Below are 18,646 nucleotides of genomic sequence, written 5' to 3'. Positions count from 1 at the left end.
TGCATAGGGAGGGTGTGGCCAGCCACTGCACTTCGTTCTGTCCGTCGTGTCAGTCGCTTCACACACCCAGACAGTCAGCAGCAGAACACAGAGATGCACCGTTGTTATCTGAGCTCAGCCACTGGTTGAAGTTTTCTTCTGCTGTCGGTCACTGGAATAATCAGGTTACACTTTCTCTTAGTTTGCCTCGTTCTCTTCTTTCTTTTGTTTTTGAAGTGAACCGAGTCGACATGCGCAGGTTTCTAAACCTAGCAACAGTGCTACGGCACTAGCGGCAGAAGCCGCTCGTCGGCCGCTGCTTCTCAACTCGAAAAAAACAGATACTACGTAAAAACTACTGGAGAAGTAGTTCAGTTCCTAGCAGTAAATGAACTAGTGTGGAAAACTCCAGTGGTGATGGTTTCTCTGCAGGACTCTTCTTAAAAATGGTCGACTACACGCTGGCCAAAGACTCCAAATTTAACGAAATAAACAAACACATCCCAGAAAATGCTAAACACACATCTCACAACATACAAAATGAAATTAATGAAACACTGGCAAAATGTGGTATTAAAAAATATCAAAGATAATTTTGACTAAGCAGATTATGCTGGGTTTTGCATTAAAAGCGATGGAACTAGGGACAGATGCGATGTGGAGTGTTACGTCCCCGACATGTGTTGTTAACATGTGAAGGAGGGGGTAACAAGAAATGTGACAGTGGATTTAAAATGGGTTTAATTACCTTAAAAGGTTTTAAAAACAAGCGAGCAAGCAGATGGAGAGCATTATTAAAATACTGCCTAACAAACATCAAGACTAAAAGGTTCACATTTAAAGGACCACTTATCAACATTTAAACACCAACTTCGTTCAAAGTTCTACCAAAACAGAAGGTGTCATAGAAAACACAAGTTGATGATAAAAACGACGCACTACGAACACACTGAGTGTTTTAAAATCCCAAAGTCGGTAAACTACGATGTTAACCTTAAAATCAATACATAGACCACAAAGATCACATGGATCTTCTAAAACATACAAAAGGGGTTTAAAACAAAGCGTAAGGCCTGGAGGACAGCAGAACCCCTAGAGTGCTGAAGGCACGGCCTCTTTATCCCAGGTGTGGGTCGTCAGAGATTCATCTCAGCTGTGCTCCTCAGCAGCCTGGAGGAGAGGAGGAGGAGGGGCGGAGTCAGGCTGATCCCCAGGTCTGGGTGATCCTGGCTCCTTCATCCAAAGTGGCCAGGCTGGTGGCGTAACATGGAGAATCATTCTTTCATGGTTATATTTGTCTGTAACGGCATTCCAGAAGAACACCTGATCGGTCTGCTTGACCTCAGTTAGTTAAATGCTGAATTTATTACCACCAAAACCCTTGAGCATCTCTCTGACTCAGGCTATGGTGCAGCTGAAATGATCAGTCAGTGCTATGATGGAGCTTCTGTCATGAGTGGGATCAGGGGTGGGGTTCAGGCCTTACTGCAGAAGAAGGTAGGGTAGGATGTTCCCTACATCCACTGCTACAACCACCAGCTGCACTTGGCAGTGGTCCATGCAATGCAGACAGAGCCATGTGCAAAAACCTCTTTTGATCTTTCAGGATCTCTACACTCATTTTCCACCATCATTATGTTTCACAGAACTACGACGTTCCCTCCCTGAAACGACTGTTGGAGATCAGGTGGACAAGCCACCATGATGGGACCAAGCGCCTTGTGGAGAATCAGGATTCTGTCATGAGTATCCTGTCAGAGGTTACAGAGGACAGAGCTGCTGCTGCTGCTGATATCTGTACAGAGGCATCAGGACTGCTGATGATGTTAAGGAGGCACAATTTCTTTGAAATAGGAAAATTCCTCCTAAAAGTTCTGGGTTCCTTGAAGTCTGCAAATTCTGTGCTGCAGTCTCACTCTGTTGGCCTGTGCTGTGCTTCAGAGGTAGTCAGTGCATCTCTGCAGGCTTTGAGGCAGATGAGAGATGAGGAAAGTGAGACAGCACACCTGCACCAGCTGCTAAAGACAAAAAAAAAAACAAGCTCACTGCTAACAGGTGGTGTTGTAATGTCCACTGTGGGCCACGCAGAAGACTCCACGACTCCTGCAGGCTCTGAAGAGAGCTCTTAAACATTTTGGACATAGTCGTTGTAGAGATGGAGACAAGATTCTCCAAAAGCAATCTTGATCTCATGAAAGCCGTTAACTGCCTTCAGCCTCAGTCTCCCTCTCTTCTGGATCCTGACATGTTACGTCCTCTGCAGAAAATGACAGGAAGTGACAGTGACAAACTTTCCAATGAGATTCTTGTTGCAAAAATAATGTTGGAGAAAGAATTCAAAAAGACTGATGATGATAACAGTGTAGAGTTTGTAGATCTCTCCACCGTTTGCGCATATCTACACGGGTATAAGAATGCCTTTCCTCAGCTCCATCGCATGTATGTGACCTCCCTTGTGATGGGAATATCAGCAGCATCATGCAAGAGCTCTTTTTCCACTTTGTCTCGTGCCCTTACCCCGTTCCGCCGTACTACGCTACACGAGAGGAAAAGAAATGTAGTCATTCTGGCTCACGAGAAGGCCATAACAACAGGCCTGGATATGGATGGATTTGTTAGGACTTTAGCACAGAAAAGCAGACGGCTGATGCTGTAATGACTGATAAAAGCCATAAAGAAATAAAAACAACAAGAATTCTAAAAAAATAAATAAATAATATATGAGTTAAATAAAGGATAGACAGATAAGATAGATAAACACATAAAAAAGACATAAAAAAACATAGATAGATAGATAGATAGATAGATAGATAGATAGATAGATAGATAGATAGATAGAGAGATAGAGAGATAGAGAGATAGAGAGATAGATAGAGAGATAGATAGATAGATAGATAGATAGATAGATAGATAGATAGATAGATAGATAGATAGATAGATAGATAGATAGATAGATAGATAGATAGATAGATAGATAGATAGATAGAAGACAAAAAAAATTAAAGGACAGACAGTAGTGTAAGGAATGGATCAAAGGAAAAGATAGATGTATGGATAAAAGAACTGTAATGATGATGGATAGTTTTCTATGAATTTAGGGATTTGGGGGTATGCGACACCCGAAAAATTATTTCCCAGACTTGACCCCCCGATAATCTACCTACCCCCCTTTGTAGGGCTGGCTAAATCCGGCCCTGGCTGGAAAGCAAAGCTGTAGTGAAGTTTAGACATGGGAACACATTACCACGAACAGCTTTAATACACTATTTTAATTGTTTTGTTGTGTTTATAGAGAAATTATTTTAACCACTGTTTTTATTGTAAACACCAAGCTTCTTACAGTGTCAATTTAAATGTAACAGAAACAAAATGCTGAACAAAAATTAAGAAAAAAACAACAAACTAAAGGGGATGAGTTCCAGCCATTTATTCGTTTAAATAAAATATGTGCAGTTTTTTTCATTGAGAATGTGTAAAAGTAAAGAAATAACCTTTAACTGGAATAATGGGACGTGATTAAACCCGCGTGGACGCTTCCTATTCGCTCAGCTTTAGCAATTTAGTTGCTAGTGAACCACGCTGCGTGGCATTTGGGGAATTGTAGTTCAACAAACAGCACGTTCGTCCAAGTGGCTGAAAGATAAAACTACAGTTCCCATTATGCTGTTGTCACCCAAACCCCGCCCTCTGCTGAGCGTGTGACTCTCAGCCTTAATAACAAACCGTTCGTCGTAGAGCATCTTGTTGCTAACTGGGTTCGTGTGCAGCTAATTTCAAAATGAAGTTGCAGTGTTTGGTCGCGACTCTGTGTCTCGGTGTGGGCGCCATTGCTGGGAAATACTCTCGGGAAGTGAACGAGCCCAAACCGAGCGGCAGCGATGAGCAAACGGTGGAGTTCAGAATTTCCAAACTCAACCAGGTTTGGGAGAAAGCTAAACGGGTATGTACGAGAGCCTGCCGGACAAACATCAGCAAATGTAGCTGGAACAGCCGTTAGTTTCAGTGCGACAGTTAGCTTTATTTAGGCTAGCTAGTTGTCCAATCCTGGTCCTCGAGGGCCACCGTCCAGCATCTTTGGGTTGTTGTTTCCCTGCTCTAACTCACCTGAAGCCTGTTAATCACATACGGATATAAATCATGTGTTAAGCAGAAACATCTCAAACATGCAGAAATGGTTGTAGACCAAGATGGGCCGCACTGGTTTCTTACTAATAAACTTCTGACTGTTCAAGAATCAAACCCATCTGCTGTCATGTACAAAGATATGTAGTGTTTATGAAGTTATGCTGGTCTTTAACTGGGGTGGACGATGAGAGTTTGTAGCTAAGGAGGCAAATCAGAACTTGGTACTGTCTTAAAATTCTTACTAATTTTAAATGATAGCAAAAAAGTATTGGGCCTGATAAGCAAACCCTTACTACTGTCATACCAGGAAGGTTAGGAGCACAATTGAAAATGTGTGTGCTTGTTTAAAAGTCACATGATCGTTTGTTGCTCTGCATTCAAAGCATCACTAATGTTGGAAAAACGCTTGTTTCCCTTTGATCTGGGTACAGTTAAATGTAACTTTATAAGAAATCATGCAACTCACACCAGGTTCACCGCAAGGTCAGACTATGAAGGACTCGTAGGTTCAGCCAAATAATCCAGTTACGTCTCACTCTCTGCAGGTCTGAGTTCATATGTTAAAGTTCGCTAGAATAAAATGAGAAAATAAAACTGAACAGTTTTGGGTTGGTTAGTAAAGCTAACCAGTCTAACCTTTGGAAAGTTGCCTGAAAACAAGCCACATGACATTAAAATATTTTGTACATGTGAGACTAAAGTGGACATGTTGTTCAGCCATATTACTAACAATACATTTATGTTAATAAAATACTCCACATCAGCACAATCACCTCACAGCTGTTAGGCATGGAGGCAGAGGGCTGATGATTTGGGCTGGCTTTGCAGGAACTTAGTGGTACCCATACATTCATTTAACAACCTCCGTAATAAACCGGAGAATCTGAAGTCCAGTTGGAGTTTTATTATCTAAAACTTTGGCCAGGTTTTTTGTCTTGTAAAACAGTCCATTAATGTTCAGAAAAACTGGTGTCAAAGTCTGCACTCTAGCCTGGTTAATTTATAGCAAGACCTCAAGTAAAACGTTCATAAAGCTGCTTTTAGCCTCAGTTAACTGCAGCAACATGAAGAACAGTCAGACGTTTCTTCTCCAGGGTGAGTTTGTGATGCAGAAGATGATTTCTGTATGTAATTCGGGGCTTTTACGGTGCTTCTTAAGCTACTGAATCGTTGTGTCCAGTTGGATAAAGCCTTAGAATGGTGGTGACACCCCCCACCCAAAATAGGGTGTTCCCAAAGTTATCTGTGCTGAAATTGTGAAGTTACAAAGACTATAGTAGTAAAAATTACATTTATAAATTCCCAACAGTCAGTCATACTCTGTGTGTGTGTGTGTGTGTGTGTGTGTGTGTGTGTGTGTGTGTGTGTGTGTGTGTGTGTGTGTGTGTGTGTGTGTGTGTGTGTGTGATGGGGTTGGGGACCACAGCCTCAGAAAACAGAATTATTGTTTTTTTTTTATTAAAAAAAGAATGAAAATGATTTTTTTATTTAGTGTCTCTCAGGGTAAAAATCATGAAGCGCTTCACAAGAACAAACATTTAAAATATAAAAAAGATTATTAAAGCATTAGAAGAAATTACAAATTTTGAATTAAAAAAATACGAGGAAAGAGAAAAATAAAATGAATAAGAAAGAAGTAATCAGTGGATCCCGGGATAGGAGGTCCAGAGTCTGGGGGCTACAGCAGCAAATGATCTGTCACCTTTGGTCTTTAGCCTGGTGCTGCACAACCAGTAGGCTTTGATCACTGGACCTCAGGGACCTGCTGGGGGTGTAGGGACTAAGAAGATCACCAATGTAAGATGGTGCTTGTCCATGTAAGGCCCTATAGACCAGAACCAGGATCTTGAAATGAACCCTGAAGTTGACTGGCAGTCAGTGAAGCTGGAGGAGAAGCGGGGTGATGTGGGTGTGTTTGGAGGACTTGGTCAGAAGCCGAGCACAGGCGTTCTGAACCACCTGTAGACGGTTCAGGGAGGTTCTGCTCAGACACGTGAAAAGAGAGTTACAGTAGTCTAAGCGTGAGGAGATGAAGGTGTGGAGAACTGTCTCAAGTTCAGAGCGAGACAGAATGGGACTCAGCTTAGCAACGTTCCTGAGATGGAAGAAGGAAGAGCGAACAAGAGAACTGACATGAGAATCCAGGGTGAGAGCTGGGTCAAAGGTCACACCAAGATTCCTGACAGAAGGTTTGGCGTGAGAAGCAAGCTGACCAAGAGAGTCTCTGACTCCAAAATCAGAAAATAAACTTTAATCTGACTTTATGGATTAGATGTTTTTGTTTCTGCTCGTCACTTTCCCACCTAAATGTTTATATATCTAACTCTTTCTCCACGTCCTGCTCTTATTGGTCGGACAGATGCAGCTGCCCCCCGTCCGCCAGGCCGAGCTGCACAGTGACCTGAAGATCCAGGAGAAAAACGAGCTGCAGTGGAAGAAAATGAAGGTGGAAGGCTTGGATGAGAACGGGGAGAAAGAAGCTCAACTCAGACGCAACTTCAACGGTGAGAGGGTGTCCGGGTTTTTTCTGGGTTCCACACCCGCAGTGATCCTAGAGCCTCGTTCCAGAGACGAACATCTGTCAGGGTAATATTCATCAGTACCAACGCTGAAATCTGGAGCTGCTCTGTGAACACCTCCGTAGCGGCAGGCGAGGAGCCATCCACCCACACGGCTTCCTGCCACGAGCAGCAGGTCGTCGCCCTCGTTCCTGCAGCTCTGGCAGCAGATCGTTGCACCAAAGCTGCTTCATCATCATCATCTCTGAACAAGTCGGTTAACACGGGCCACGCAACGTTTAAAGCCTCCGATACTGAGCTGGTCTAACTCCTTATTTCCTCTGTGGTTGTTTAATCAGATTTATTTTGTATCGTCTGAAAGGTTTTTTGTTAAGAAGTCGAACTGAAGGCTTGGCTCAAAAGAAGGACCAGAACATCCTTTCCCTCTGAGTTTACGGAGACATTAAAATGGAAGGATGGCTGTGAGTTAAATGTGTGATGCAGGTGCTGCTGCAGAGCAATAAACCGGGACAGGAGCGTTTCTCTAGAGATCCGTTTTCAGATCAGAGGCTGCAGGAAAATCCAGCGTTGGCTGATCTTACCCCTTCTTTCCACCGGAGCCGTCAGCAGCACGTCACAGCTGCTGATAGGAACCGCTGTAGTCAACAGAACCTTTTCCACCGGAGCCGTCAGCAGCACGTTACTGCAGCAGCACGTCTTGCTCGCGTAAGCTGCTGCTTGGCCCTTCCCACGAGACGCGAAGCAGCAGGGGAGCAGCTGTCACCGACCGAGCACGAAGTCACACGAGTGACTTCGTCAGTAAACACAACAACAAGCAGGAGAAAACTACAACATGGTTTGTGTTTTATGTTCTGTCCGTTTTATAATCACCAATACGGACCTGAAAAACAAAGGAGACCGCTAGCTAGGTGATAACTTCTCACGGGGACGCACAGTTAGTAACTTTAAGTAAAGCAACCGGAAGGCAGTACGTTTCTTTATTCTGAAAATCTCAGGAGCTTCGCTCCGTTTCCGCGTCCGATTTCCTGTCTTTCCTTCCCCAAAAATGTCGAACTTGACCCGTTTCAGAGGCGTCGCGCGTAGAAAATAGAACCTGAGACACGGCCGACTCGCGCTGCTGACGGCTCCGGTGGAAATCCGGGGTTAGACCCAAAAACAGCCCCTGCTGTGCTGCTCGGCTCAGCTGTTCTCTGTGAAACACGCCGGGACGAGAGTTAATGATGAATGTGCCTCTCTGCTGTCGTGTAACAGGTTCATGTCACGGTTGTTCACCACAGCGTTGTTTAAAGCGCAGTGATCGTGTTTTGCAGTGATCCTGGCCAAGTATGGGATGGATGGAAAAAGGGACGCTCGGTCGCTGGAGAGCAACTCTCTGAAAGATCACGAAAGCAAAGATGGCGACGTGTTTGATGATCCCAAACTGGACAAGCTCTGGAACAAGGTCTGTGTGGAGAATGCAGATGAGTGATGTTTGGATGTGCTGCTTCTGCCCTTTAAAGCTGCAAACCTCAAACCAGCTAAAACATCACCGATGGAGTGCAGCGAAGGTCACGTTGCATCCAGAAGACCTTCACCCTGTGGCTTTTACATCAGCTGTTGTGAGATGAGGAAACATTTTAAGAGCTTCGTTTATATCATTTATCTGATGTTCCCCTCCTGATGCGCGCGGCGCCTAATGATGGAAATAAGAGGAGCACTAACGTTACCGGGTCGTTTGGGGCCGGAGGGGTTTAAATGTAGTCATTAAACCTCCACACAGCTGAAAAGGAAATGCGTTATTAAAGAGCAAGTCACCCCCTACCAGAGTATTACTCCACTCCCACTTCCTGTTTGAAAAATTCAAATGCTGTTGCCTAGCAGACTGAGTGGGCGGAGCCGCTACCAAATACACACTCACAGGCTGACAATGACATTGTGACATCATATGGTACCAGCTCTTAGCCAATAGCGATGGCAGATTTAAATTCAAATGCAGTGCCGAGTTTTTACCTGACAACGGCACAACACTGACAGTTTTAGGCAGAAAATTTAAATTTTAACTAAAATGCACTAAAGTGCAAAACTATTGACGACACGTGTCTGCAGCACGATTAGACACACATTTATATAGTTTATCAGAAAAAATAGTTGATTTGGGGGTGACTTGCTCTTTAAAGAAGATCCGTTATAAAAGCTGATGGTGGTTGTTGGGGAGGCGCGTCACCGTCTCCGCAGCAGGCCTGGTTGGAACATGTGGGTGAGACCGGGCGTCTTCTCATGGGGTGAACCGGTGGTGGGTTTACGGTTTTTAGCCATCGTCCCCGAGGACAGCTCAGATCGCCTGTCAGCTGCTTGTAGACGTTTATTTTTCTTCTTTGTGGGTTTAGATGAATTCAGCCACATAAACTCTTAAAGTGGCAGCTCCTGAACGAGGATGCTGATTGTTCCAAGCGCGTCTTCGTCTGTAGGGTTGGACGTCGTTTAATTTAGAACGATTCCGATTTCAATTCCTCGTTTCGATTTCCGATTCTTTCAAGACGTGACATGTTTAACATGAGCCAGCCAACCACAGGTCCTACTTGATGAAATAATCTCAACTTAAACATGAATTTTAACTCTATGAACAACAACATCACCTTCATTTAGACAAAAACATGTTTTGGAGAAAAAAATAAAAAAGACTTGCAGCACAACCAGTGTGTTTGTTTCTGACCACAACCAAAGTGTGGAAGAAGCCTCTGGGATGAGAGGCTAAATGTCTCCAACATATCCAGAAACGTCCAGCTGTTTTCAGCTAAAACTCTCAGGATGATCATGTCCAGGATGACTGAGAACTACACCTCCATGCTGCAGCAGCATTCAGTCAGAACAGGAAGTGAATCTTAAATGTAGCTGCTGTCAGTAACAATCTAACAGATTTTAAACATTAAAACTCAACAGAAATAGTTCAGAAAGGAAATTAAAATGTTATTTATTATTATTATTATTATTATTTATTGTGGCCGAAGCTGGTGTGGTCCACCACAGAGAAGCTGCTCTAGCATGATGACTTTAATTATTCTACAGGTTATTGTTCAGCCTTCTGACACACACACACACACACACACACACACACACGAGTGTTGGTGAGCGGCTGCGTCTGACTGCTGACGCTCCGTGTGTGTTTTTATTTCTGCAGTGAGACAAACTCACCTCACACCGTCCAGAGTTTGTTCTTTAAAGCTTCTATTAAATCCACCGTGTTGACGTATTTAACACGTTTCCTCTACGCTGCAGGAGTTAACGTTTACATCACGCAGTAAAAGTTCGGCAGACACGTTTGTTTATATCTGGGTGGGGGAGGGGGGGCTTGTGCTGCACACAGACAGCTGGTGTGATCAGCTCTGAAAAGCCTTGATCACAATTTGCAGATCACGTTTATTTTTCACGGAGATCGGCCGCGGATTCCACTTCCGGTCGGCGTTCTAGGAATCGAAATAAAAAACTTTGAACAATTCCAGGAAAAATGAACTGTTGGTCCCGGTTCCAGTCGATGCCCAACCCTACTCGTCTGTAGCTGAAAACAAACATGGACGGGTCAGGACGGATCTCTGTTTGTGGCGCGCTGAGTTCAGCTCAAAACGGGCTGGCGTGATTGGTGTTGGAGCCTTTTGAAGGACGCACAGCTACCCGACACGCTGCTGAAGTTGACACATGTTAGGTTTGTTAGGATTTTATTACGGCGAGCGGTTGTCATAAATGTCTTTGTTCCTCTTTGTCCACCAACAGGCCCAAATCTCTGGGAAGTTCTCCAGTGATGAGCTGCAGAGCCTGAAGAGGGAGTTCCAGCACCACAAGGACAAAATCCACGAGTACAACATCCTGATGGACACCGTCAGCAGGACTGAAGGTGAAACTTCACCACTCCACCCTGAGGAGTCTGCTCCAGAGGGACTATTAGCTTAAAGCTGCTATATTAGGCTGAAGTGTCACGGTCACCGTGGTAACATGCAATCTGCTTGATGCTCACAGTCACAACGACCACTTATTCACTCTTACTCACAGCCAGGTAGGAACAGGCTGAAGCTGCGTGTTTTAGTTTAGAAGTCTGGCTCCGACCCGGGGTCGGGTACGTAAGAGGCAGCTCGCCTCCCATGATGGGGAGTCTCTGTTTACCATCACACCTCCTCCTCCCGTCTGGGTTTCTCCTTTTTCATTTAGTTTGCTTTCTGCCTTCTGATCCAAATGTCAGCTGATCCGATTCGGAGTTCTGCCGCTTTCAGCCTTTTGTTTGTTTTTCTTCTTGACTTTCTGGAGGAGACTCAGAAATCTCATAACCTGCCGGTGTTACCGGCTAAGCCCCGGCTCACGGACCGCTCCGGGATGTGATGAGGGAAGAGATTTCATATTTGGGGATAAATCTGATCTTTCTCGGGTTATTTTACAGCAGCTACTAAACGCTTTAGCTCTTCCTCCTCTTCTGCCGCTTTAATTTCCTTCTCCTGTCGTATCTCCCTCTTCTCCTCCTGGCCTCGCTCCCATTTAACCCGACCACCCACTGAACCCTGCTGGCTCCTCATCACCTCCCAACAGAAATCCACAAGAACGTGATCTCCCCCCTGGAGGGCGATGCCAAAGAGGACGCGCTGCAGCGGAAGCACACGGAGCTGAAGGAGAAAATGAGAGACCTCAACCACGGCTTTGAGCGCCTTCGCAAGATCAGCCACGAGGGTTTCACCGAAGACAGCGGTGAGGCACACACCCGGTTTGTCGCTATAGCAACGCTGCTGGATCACCAGTAGAAGTGATGTGATGACGCCGCTGCTGTCAGTTTTAATTGAGCACGTCTCTAGGAGGACAGTGGAGATAATTTAAGGAGCTCCTGATTCCTTTTTACAGGGTCCTTAAAAAGTCTTAAATTTGCTTTTCCAAATTTAAGGCCTTGAAATTCCTTAAAAATGACAAACAATCCTTAAAGGGGCATTATGGAAGTGTGACAGCCAAAACATGTATAGAAATAATAAATGTCTTCTTCATACATTCTCCTGCAATGCCCTGGTCCTGTAGAATGAGCCCTGGCATTTTTACTGTGATTGCCTGTTTTTCTGTAAAATCACAGAAAAAGAGAGATGCTCGGGTCGAGCAGGCTGCTTCATGCGCGTTCACGCTCAGGCATCGCCCGTAGCATTTGCTATCCGTAGCTTTAGCAGCAGAGAGCGAGGTAGTGCTCCTAACGCCTAGTGACAAAGCTAGCTACATTTCTGAGGACCCTTAGCTACTTTCTGTAGAACTTTCTTCTAGATATTTCCTGCAAATTAGCAACAAAACAGCCATTTTCACTCCGAATTGTTCTTTGAACGTTGTTTCAGCTGTCATCAATGATATAAATGTTACCGATACTGTGAATGTTACTAGAGTGTAGCTCACCTAGTAAGACGTTGGACTCTCATGCAGGAGACCTGGGTTTGATTCTGGGTGTGAACATAGTTTATTTAGAGTTTCTTTTTTACATTATTGGTATATTTTTTTTACAGTAAAATGCCCAAATTTTTATTTGAGACTCGCCGAACGGCATTGAATTCACAGATAAAAAAGATGTGGGTTCAACTTTCATTTTGGAACAATTTTTCAAGCAAGGGAAGGGAATGATCTGAGCATGCAGGAGGACTGACCCATCATAAACCTTTGTCTGCTGTGCTGAAGAGAAAGGTACAGAACCACATTATTTAATTAGCTGCGTGTTCTCCTGTCCTCCGGGCCACACACACTCACACACACACACTCACACACGGGACTGTTGTCGTTAAGGAGTGTGCACGTACAGCATGCGCGCCTCGTGCACAAGCCTACTATTGAAGCTGCCGGTACGCTTTTGGCCTGAGGGGGCAATCGCGAGCATAAAAATTCTAAACTCCGTAAAGTTCCTTTAAATACAGTTTCCAAAGGTCTTAAATTACCAAAGACCCAATAAGAGATTATTTTATTTTATTATTATTTAATTTTTATATTTTTATTATTAAAATTTTATTTCTATAAAATTTTTGTGAATTTCTAGTTAGTGTTCAGCATTTTTTGTGTATCATATTTGCATAAGCGGAACCGTACACACTCAGCTGGTTGTGACAGGGGGCTATTTTTAGATGAGCACATTAGCTGGTTAAGCTAGTGGGAGCTTGCGCCATGGGGAAGTGCAAGTTTAATGGTAACTGGATGGCTAATCCCACGTTTGCGACGTGGTTAGCACCGGTTCCAGGCAATAGCTGGAAATTATCTTAAATTTAAAAAAATTGCTTAAATTTGGTCAAAATGGCCTTAAAAAAGGTCTTAACTTTGGCTCCCTTAATTCTGCAGATACCCTGTTTTTACCCGTTCCCTCAGAAACTGTGGCAGCTGCACAGGTGACAGGTGTGTTTACCTGGAGGTCACGTGGCTTTTGTTTACGTTGCCCTCTCCGTGCCAGACTTCATCACATAATGTCCTTTTTTATTTCAGACGTGTTTAACCGCATCATCCTGAAATAACAGATGTTCATCCGTTTGGTTCTCATGCTCCGGCAGCTCATCGGCGTTTCCTTCGTCACAGACAGACAGACGGTTTTTAGACAAACACTTATTGTGGGTTTAAGACAGGAGGTGGTGACCCATAATTCATTCTGTCGGGGTGGTTAGGGTTAGGGTTAGGAAGCCTGATCGGGTTAAAGACCTGCTGCTCATTACCGTTGAACTTGTTTTTTGATTGAAGAGCCTTATAAACTTATCTCTTCATAATTCTCCGTCTCTTGTTGTCGTGCAGAGTTTCGGGAGCCTCGCGTGATCGAACTGTGGGAAGCTGCCAAGAGGACCAACCTCAGCGACGACGAGCTGGACTCCCTAAAGGTCAGAGGGCAGTTTGATGGATCGTTAACGGGAGCTTCACAGTGATGTTTTTCCAGGATTGTAAGGTTAAAATGATAAAAGGTGTGCTTCACTGGAAACACCTTTAATGATTTCTGATTCTAACGGGTCACTCCGAGTGTTTCATGCAGGCTGAACATGAAAATAGTCTCCTACACCGATCTCCTGCATCAGCTTCTGATAGAAAAGAGACCAGGAGAGCATGTATCAAGCATGTTTTAATGGTTTCTCTGCTCAAACACTCGATTAAAGCTTCGTTCCGGAGTATTTCTCTTATCTGATGGCACCATCTAGTGGCTGACAAGCGTGTCACACTCCTTCCGTTTTTTAAAGATGGCGACTTCATGTTTCTAGTTATAAATGTGCTACAGTAGCCGACAAACCGCTAAAACACTTTTTATGAGTGTTATGTTGTGTTCTCATATTTATATTTTAGAGACATTCTTGTCTGTGAAAAGTTCATCAACTCTGCATCAGCTGGGGTAGTCCTTAAACTTGGAGCATGTAAGCTGGAGTCTAACGCTATTGGTTAGTTCTGGTTGGCGCTCAGCTCTGTGGGGTGGGGGGCGTGCTTAGTTATATCACACAGTACCTGATGAGATCATCTTTCTACGGATGTTTTGACAAATCAAACGTCATTTCTGAAAGGGGAAAACTCTTCAAGTTGTTGAAACTAAAACCTGCTGGGTACCAGCGCTCCAGGACCGGGGAAACAGACGGTGAAACTCTAGGATAGAAAATCCTGACAGACCTACGTCGCACTGTCGCCAACATTCATGGACTCATGACGGGGAAGGCGGTTGTTGGGTTAGCATCCAGGAAACTGCAGAGAACGTCTCGGCTAGTTAGCATTAGCAACTCCACCACACAGCAGAAGCTCCTCCAGGCTTCACAGTTGTATTGATTAAATCAGTGAATCACACTTTAGTTGTTTTTAACAACATTTAATGTACTGTTTGCCGTCTGTGATGGAGTTGGTAATGAAGAGCAGCTCCAACATGAAGCGTGAAAGTCCTGCTGAGCTTCTCCATCCAGTTTACAGGCATTGAGCTGCTTTCAGGTCAGGTGGATCACAGGGAGGCATTCAGTTTGAATTTTCTCCTCCATTCACCCCTGAAGTGTTTATCTGAACCACTCTGTTAATCCAGGAGGAGCTGCGTCACTTCGAGACCAAGGTGGAGAAGCACAGCCATTACCAGGAGCAGCTGGAGCTGTCCCACCAGAAGCTGAGACACGTGGAGACTTTAGGAGATGAAGAGCATATCAAGAGGAACCAGGAGAAGTACAACACGCTCGCTGAGAAGACCAGAGAGATGGGCTACAAGGTACGGACTAGTAGAAATAGTTTATAGCATGATGTTTTGGAGAAGAGGATGCTTGTATATAAACAATGTTTAAATATCGGTTTTTGGGAGCAACCATGTTTGTTTGATTGCAGATGAAGAAGCATCTGCAGGACCTGTCCCAGAAGATCTCCCGTCAGGGTCTCCAACACAACGAGCTCTGAGCCTCGACCCCTGATCCCACAGAGGTGGAGTTTTTCTACTGCTGGAACAAAGAAATCCTTTTAGTGTAAAAATCATTCTGGGTTCATTATAAAAGACTTTAATCACAAACTTAATGAGCAGGAAGAGGCGACCGGACGGCAGCTAGGTTCGATAAAGTAGATGATGTTTCCTCCCGGGACCATGGACCTCCTCTGTTCCAAGATGTCAGAACTGGAGTGTGAAAGTCTAACATTTGCATTCATCAGTCGCCGTCACCTTGGCGACCAGAAACATCCTGCTTGAGCCGCCATGTTTAAACCAGAGCTCTGATGTGGAATGATGGCACGGCGGCGTAAGTGTCACTGAAACACCATATCTTCTGAAAGTGGAATGGATTCATGGTGGGGGGCGTGTCCATGAGAACACTCTGAAGTCAGCTGTTGCAGGGTCAGCTCAGTGGCCGCCTGTCCTTCCTGCCCCCAACAGGCTCCGCCCACACTCTCTGCGCTGTTACCATGGCAGCCATGTCGAGGTGGGCGTACCTGATGGCATCTTCTGCTGGAGGAGACGGGTTTTTGTCAGCCTGATTCAACATGTAATAAAAGTTTTATAAAAGTGAAAGATGCATTTAAGTGTTATGAAACAAATTAAACTAAATCTTGAACATTTATCGACGTTTAATTATTAAACCATTAAAAGGTCCTTAAATGATCTTAATGTCCGTGTTTCCTAATTCTGACCCAGCAGGGTTAATGACATTTGCCGACGGAGAAAAATGAATATACTTTAAAACAAATTCAACTCTAGTCCTCTTACTGGGTTTGCGGAGCTGCAGGGATCCTCCGTGAGAGCAGCTGGGCGTCGGAGCGGAGTCGTGCCTGTGCAGCTTCCTCTCTGAAGCTTTTGGGATGTTCTCATAATCGACACGAGGCCCAGAGGGCGGAAACGGACCAGCTTCCTGGGGCGGCGCTAACTTGGCTGCAGAAGGAACAAGAATCCTTGTTACTGTAAAACATTTCAGAATAAAACATTCAGCTGTCTTATTATTTATTTATTTACCACAGGCTGAAGTTGGCCCGGGGGCGCACGGCGGAGGAGGAGAGAGGAGCATCCTCAGAGCTTTTAGTTCACAAACATCCTCAAGTTTCTCCTTTTCGCAGCATTTAGGACCTGCTGACAGAAGCTTTTCTTATTTAAAATGTAGGAACTTTGAGATTATTTGTCATGGATTTGCAAACATTTCAGGTAGAAAACGACATTTTTTTATTGTAATTTCATAAAAAACCTGGTGTCGATGCAGTGGAGTTGGGAGGAAAGTTTGTGAAGAACAAGGTTTGAACCTAGAAAATAAAAACAGAATTTTAATACTTTTATTTTAAAGCATTAATGATTTTACGAATTAGGCACACATTTATGTTGCAGATCAATTGAAAAAGACCAATAACACACACACACACACACACACTATTGAATGGTCCTACACTATTTTTGAGCTGCACAGATTCTGGTTTTGAGAGCTGATGCAGATTTTCTCCAGCCACACTGACCTGACCCGCCTGTAGCTATTTTCACCAATTCTGCTTCATCTAAATGTATATATACATATATATATAATCTATATATATATAGATATATAATCTCTATCACGCTCATATATATTATATATATATATATAATGTCTATCACTCATATATATTATATATAATCTCTATCACTCATATATATAATATATATATATATATATATATATATATATATATATATATATATATATATATATAAAATCCCCAAATACTTAAAGGAGCAACAAGTAAGAATTTTACAACGAAATAATCAAAAACTGATGTCTCAGTCATGTTCGAAGGAAGTTCTACTGAAACAGATCTAATTCTCAGCTGTCTGGGGGGGTTGTCAGTTTTCCTGTTTAAAAAAACAAACAAAAGGGATGCAGCTACAGTTTTTGAGGTTGCCATGTCTCCTGCGAGCTAATGCAGCAGCAAAAAGTCCCAGAGTTGTTTAGAGAACCAAAGCCAGTGAACAGGAGCGACCCAGGAGTTACTTCTTGTATCCCTAAAAAGCTCCGGCATCTTTGTTTTTACTCTAATATCAGGTGAAGCTTGCTAGAGGCTAACACTGAGCTAACAATGCTAATGGTGAATTACAAATATATGTTCCAAAAGGGTTCAGATGAAGGCGAATGGACTTCTTTGGTTTCTTGAATACGTCTCAAGAAACCAAAGAAGTCCAGCTGCCTTCATTTGAACACTTTTGGATGACCGAGAACCTTCACCAGACTAAAAATATCTCTGGGTAGTTTTTCAATTACCAACAACTGGATGCTACAGTGACACGTGTGTGTGTGTGTGTGTGTGTGTGTGTGTGTGTGTGTGTGTGTGTGTGTGTGTGTGTGTGACGTGAATGATGTTCAGACCTATGCAAGACGGCCAACAATCACACATCCTAGTTCAGACATATTACCGTAATAATTATAGTAAATGCTCCCTACCATAAACACCCAAGAGTGCTAGCTCCAGATGCTGTCGGCCATCTAGAGTCTCCTGGCGCTGATTCGTAACCAACGGGGGAACGGGAGTGAGGAAGCTACTTTTTGTTAATAAAATGGTCTCCAGTAACCGAATTTGATCACAGGATATCACTCTTGCATTGATTTGGAAGATCTTGACTTAGGAACAAAAAGATTTTCCGGTTAGCCCGAATGAACCCTCAGTAATGGTGAGCTTACGAACCAGCTGCAAAAATCTGATTTTTGAGTTTCAGACCTGCTGATCCCAGATGAAGCCATCTGAGTTTTGATGCCTCTAGTATATTTTCTACCCTCACAAACATCTCATCATATGTGTGATGTCGACACTGATCTGGTGTCAGAGCTGATGTCGCTGAGCAGGAAAACAACCTTCCTAAAGGTTTCCACAGCAACATTTACCTGGTAAACCAGAGTGGCTTCACACTCACTGTCTCTGCAGGTCTGACGTCTTCAGAGGTGGCAGACATGAGACAAGAGGTGGATCTGAGCTGAGAAATCTGGCAGGAAGCCAATTTATCCATTTGCGCTCCACACAGCTGCTAATAACCAGCCAGCTGGGGGCCGAGCGACTCACACAGTTCATCTCCGCCGACGTGGTGCCGCTCCTGGAGTCGGCTTCGGTTTCTGTGGATTAAACCGCAGACACCCGAGGAACGATGAGGAAAACTCATCTAAGTGTCATGGTGCCGGACGCTCCTCTCTGAGGGTTTCATCACTGCTCGTTCACCTCGTCACCTTTGGCTCCCTCATGCTGCCCCCCCCCCCTCACACACACACACACACACCAGGAGACATGCCAGCTCGTCTCCTCTCTGATGAGGATTTTCCCACCACGACAGAAAACGAAACACCATGTGACTCGGTGTGAGGTCTTCAGAAAGCTTCTCAGGTTTCAGACAAACATGTCAGAGAAAACAACAGCGGCTCCTTGGCAGGCTTCTGATGGATGTCTGGAGTCATTACTGGATCCAATGCCAGTTTGGGCTACCTGGCAGTGTCCAAACCCCCCCACCCCCATCTTCAGCCAAGACTGAGAACATCAACAAGCCGCAGCATCAGTTCAGTAAGCTGGAGTCCAACATTCAAGCCATAATAAAAGAACCGTAACGTACCCTGAAACAGGCAGCCAGCGAACGCACC

At 44.2% G+C, this 18,646-nt stretch overlaps 2 protein-coding genes across 3 annotated transcripts in view; one reads left to right on the top strand and one right to left on the bottom strand.

Annotated features, from left to right (window-relative positions):
- Positions 1 to 3,663: 3,663 nt before the first annotated feature.
- Positions 3,664 to 15,631, top strand: lrpap1 (low density lipoprotein receptor-related protein associated protein 1). Its single transcript, XM_015971508.3, has 8 exons — positions 3,664 to 3,919; positions 6,464 to 6,608; positions 7,934 to 8,064; positions 10,371 to 10,491; positions 11,175 to 11,330; positions 13,374 to 13,456; positions 14,623 to 14,799; positions 14,913 to 15,631. The coding sequence occupies exons 1-8, from the start codon at positions 3,758 to 3,760 to the stop codon at positions 14,979 to 14,981; spliced, it is 1,044 nt and encodes a 347-aa protein (XP_015826994.3). The 5' UTR covers positions 3,664 to 3,757; the 3' UTR covers positions 14,982 to 15,631.
- The window catches only part of dok7b (docking protein 7b), a 25,351-nt gene continuing 22,085 nt past the window's right edge, over positions 15,381 to 18,646 (bottom strand). Inside the window, exons 9-12 of one of the 2 annotated variants that reach the window (XM_015971520.3) lie at positions 16,247 to 16,301; positions 16,021 to 16,134; positions 15,778 to 15,939; positions 15,381 to 15,519 (exon numbers count right to left, since the gene is read on the bottom strand). In XM_015971520.3, coding sequence (XP_015827006.3) covers positions 15,410 to 15,519; positions 15,778 to 15,939; positions 16,021 to 16,134; positions 16,247 to 16,301 — 441 coding nt within the window. In that variant the 3' untranslated portion in view covers positions 15,381 to 15,409. The remainder of the gene's footprint in view (positions 15,520 to 15,777; positions 15,940 to 16,020; positions 16,135 to 16,246; positions 16,302 to 18,646) is intronic. The other variant, XM_054743940.2, reaches the window with a different exon arrangement.

Source organism: Nothobranchius furzeri, chromosome 6, assembly GCF_043380555.1.
Source record: "Nothobranchius furzeri strain GRZ-AD chromosome 6, NfurGRZ-RIMD1, whole genome shotgun sequence".
NCBI classification, from domain to species: domain Eukaryota; kingdom Metazoa; phylum Chordata; class Actinopteri; order Cyprinodontiformes; family Nothobranchiidae; genus Nothobranchius; species Nothobranchius furzeri.
Note: the sequence above shows the minus strand (reverse complement) of the source record. Positions and strands in the feature narration are given on the sequence as shown.

Bases quoted from the DNA above. Each gene is read 5' to 3' on its own strand.
- lrpap1 (XM_015971508.3), top strand. From the start codon at position 3,758: ATGAAGTTGCAGTGTTTGGTCGCGACTCTGTGTCTCGGTGTGGGCGCC. The intron at 10,492-11,174 runs GTGAAACTTCAC...ACCTCCCAACAG, and splicing joins CACCGTCAGCAGGACTGAAG to AAATCCACAAGAACGTGATC. The intron at 11,331-13,373 runs GTGAGGCACACA...GTTGTCGTGCAG, and splicing joins GGGTTTCACCGAAGACAGCG to AGTTTCGGGAGCCTCGCGTG.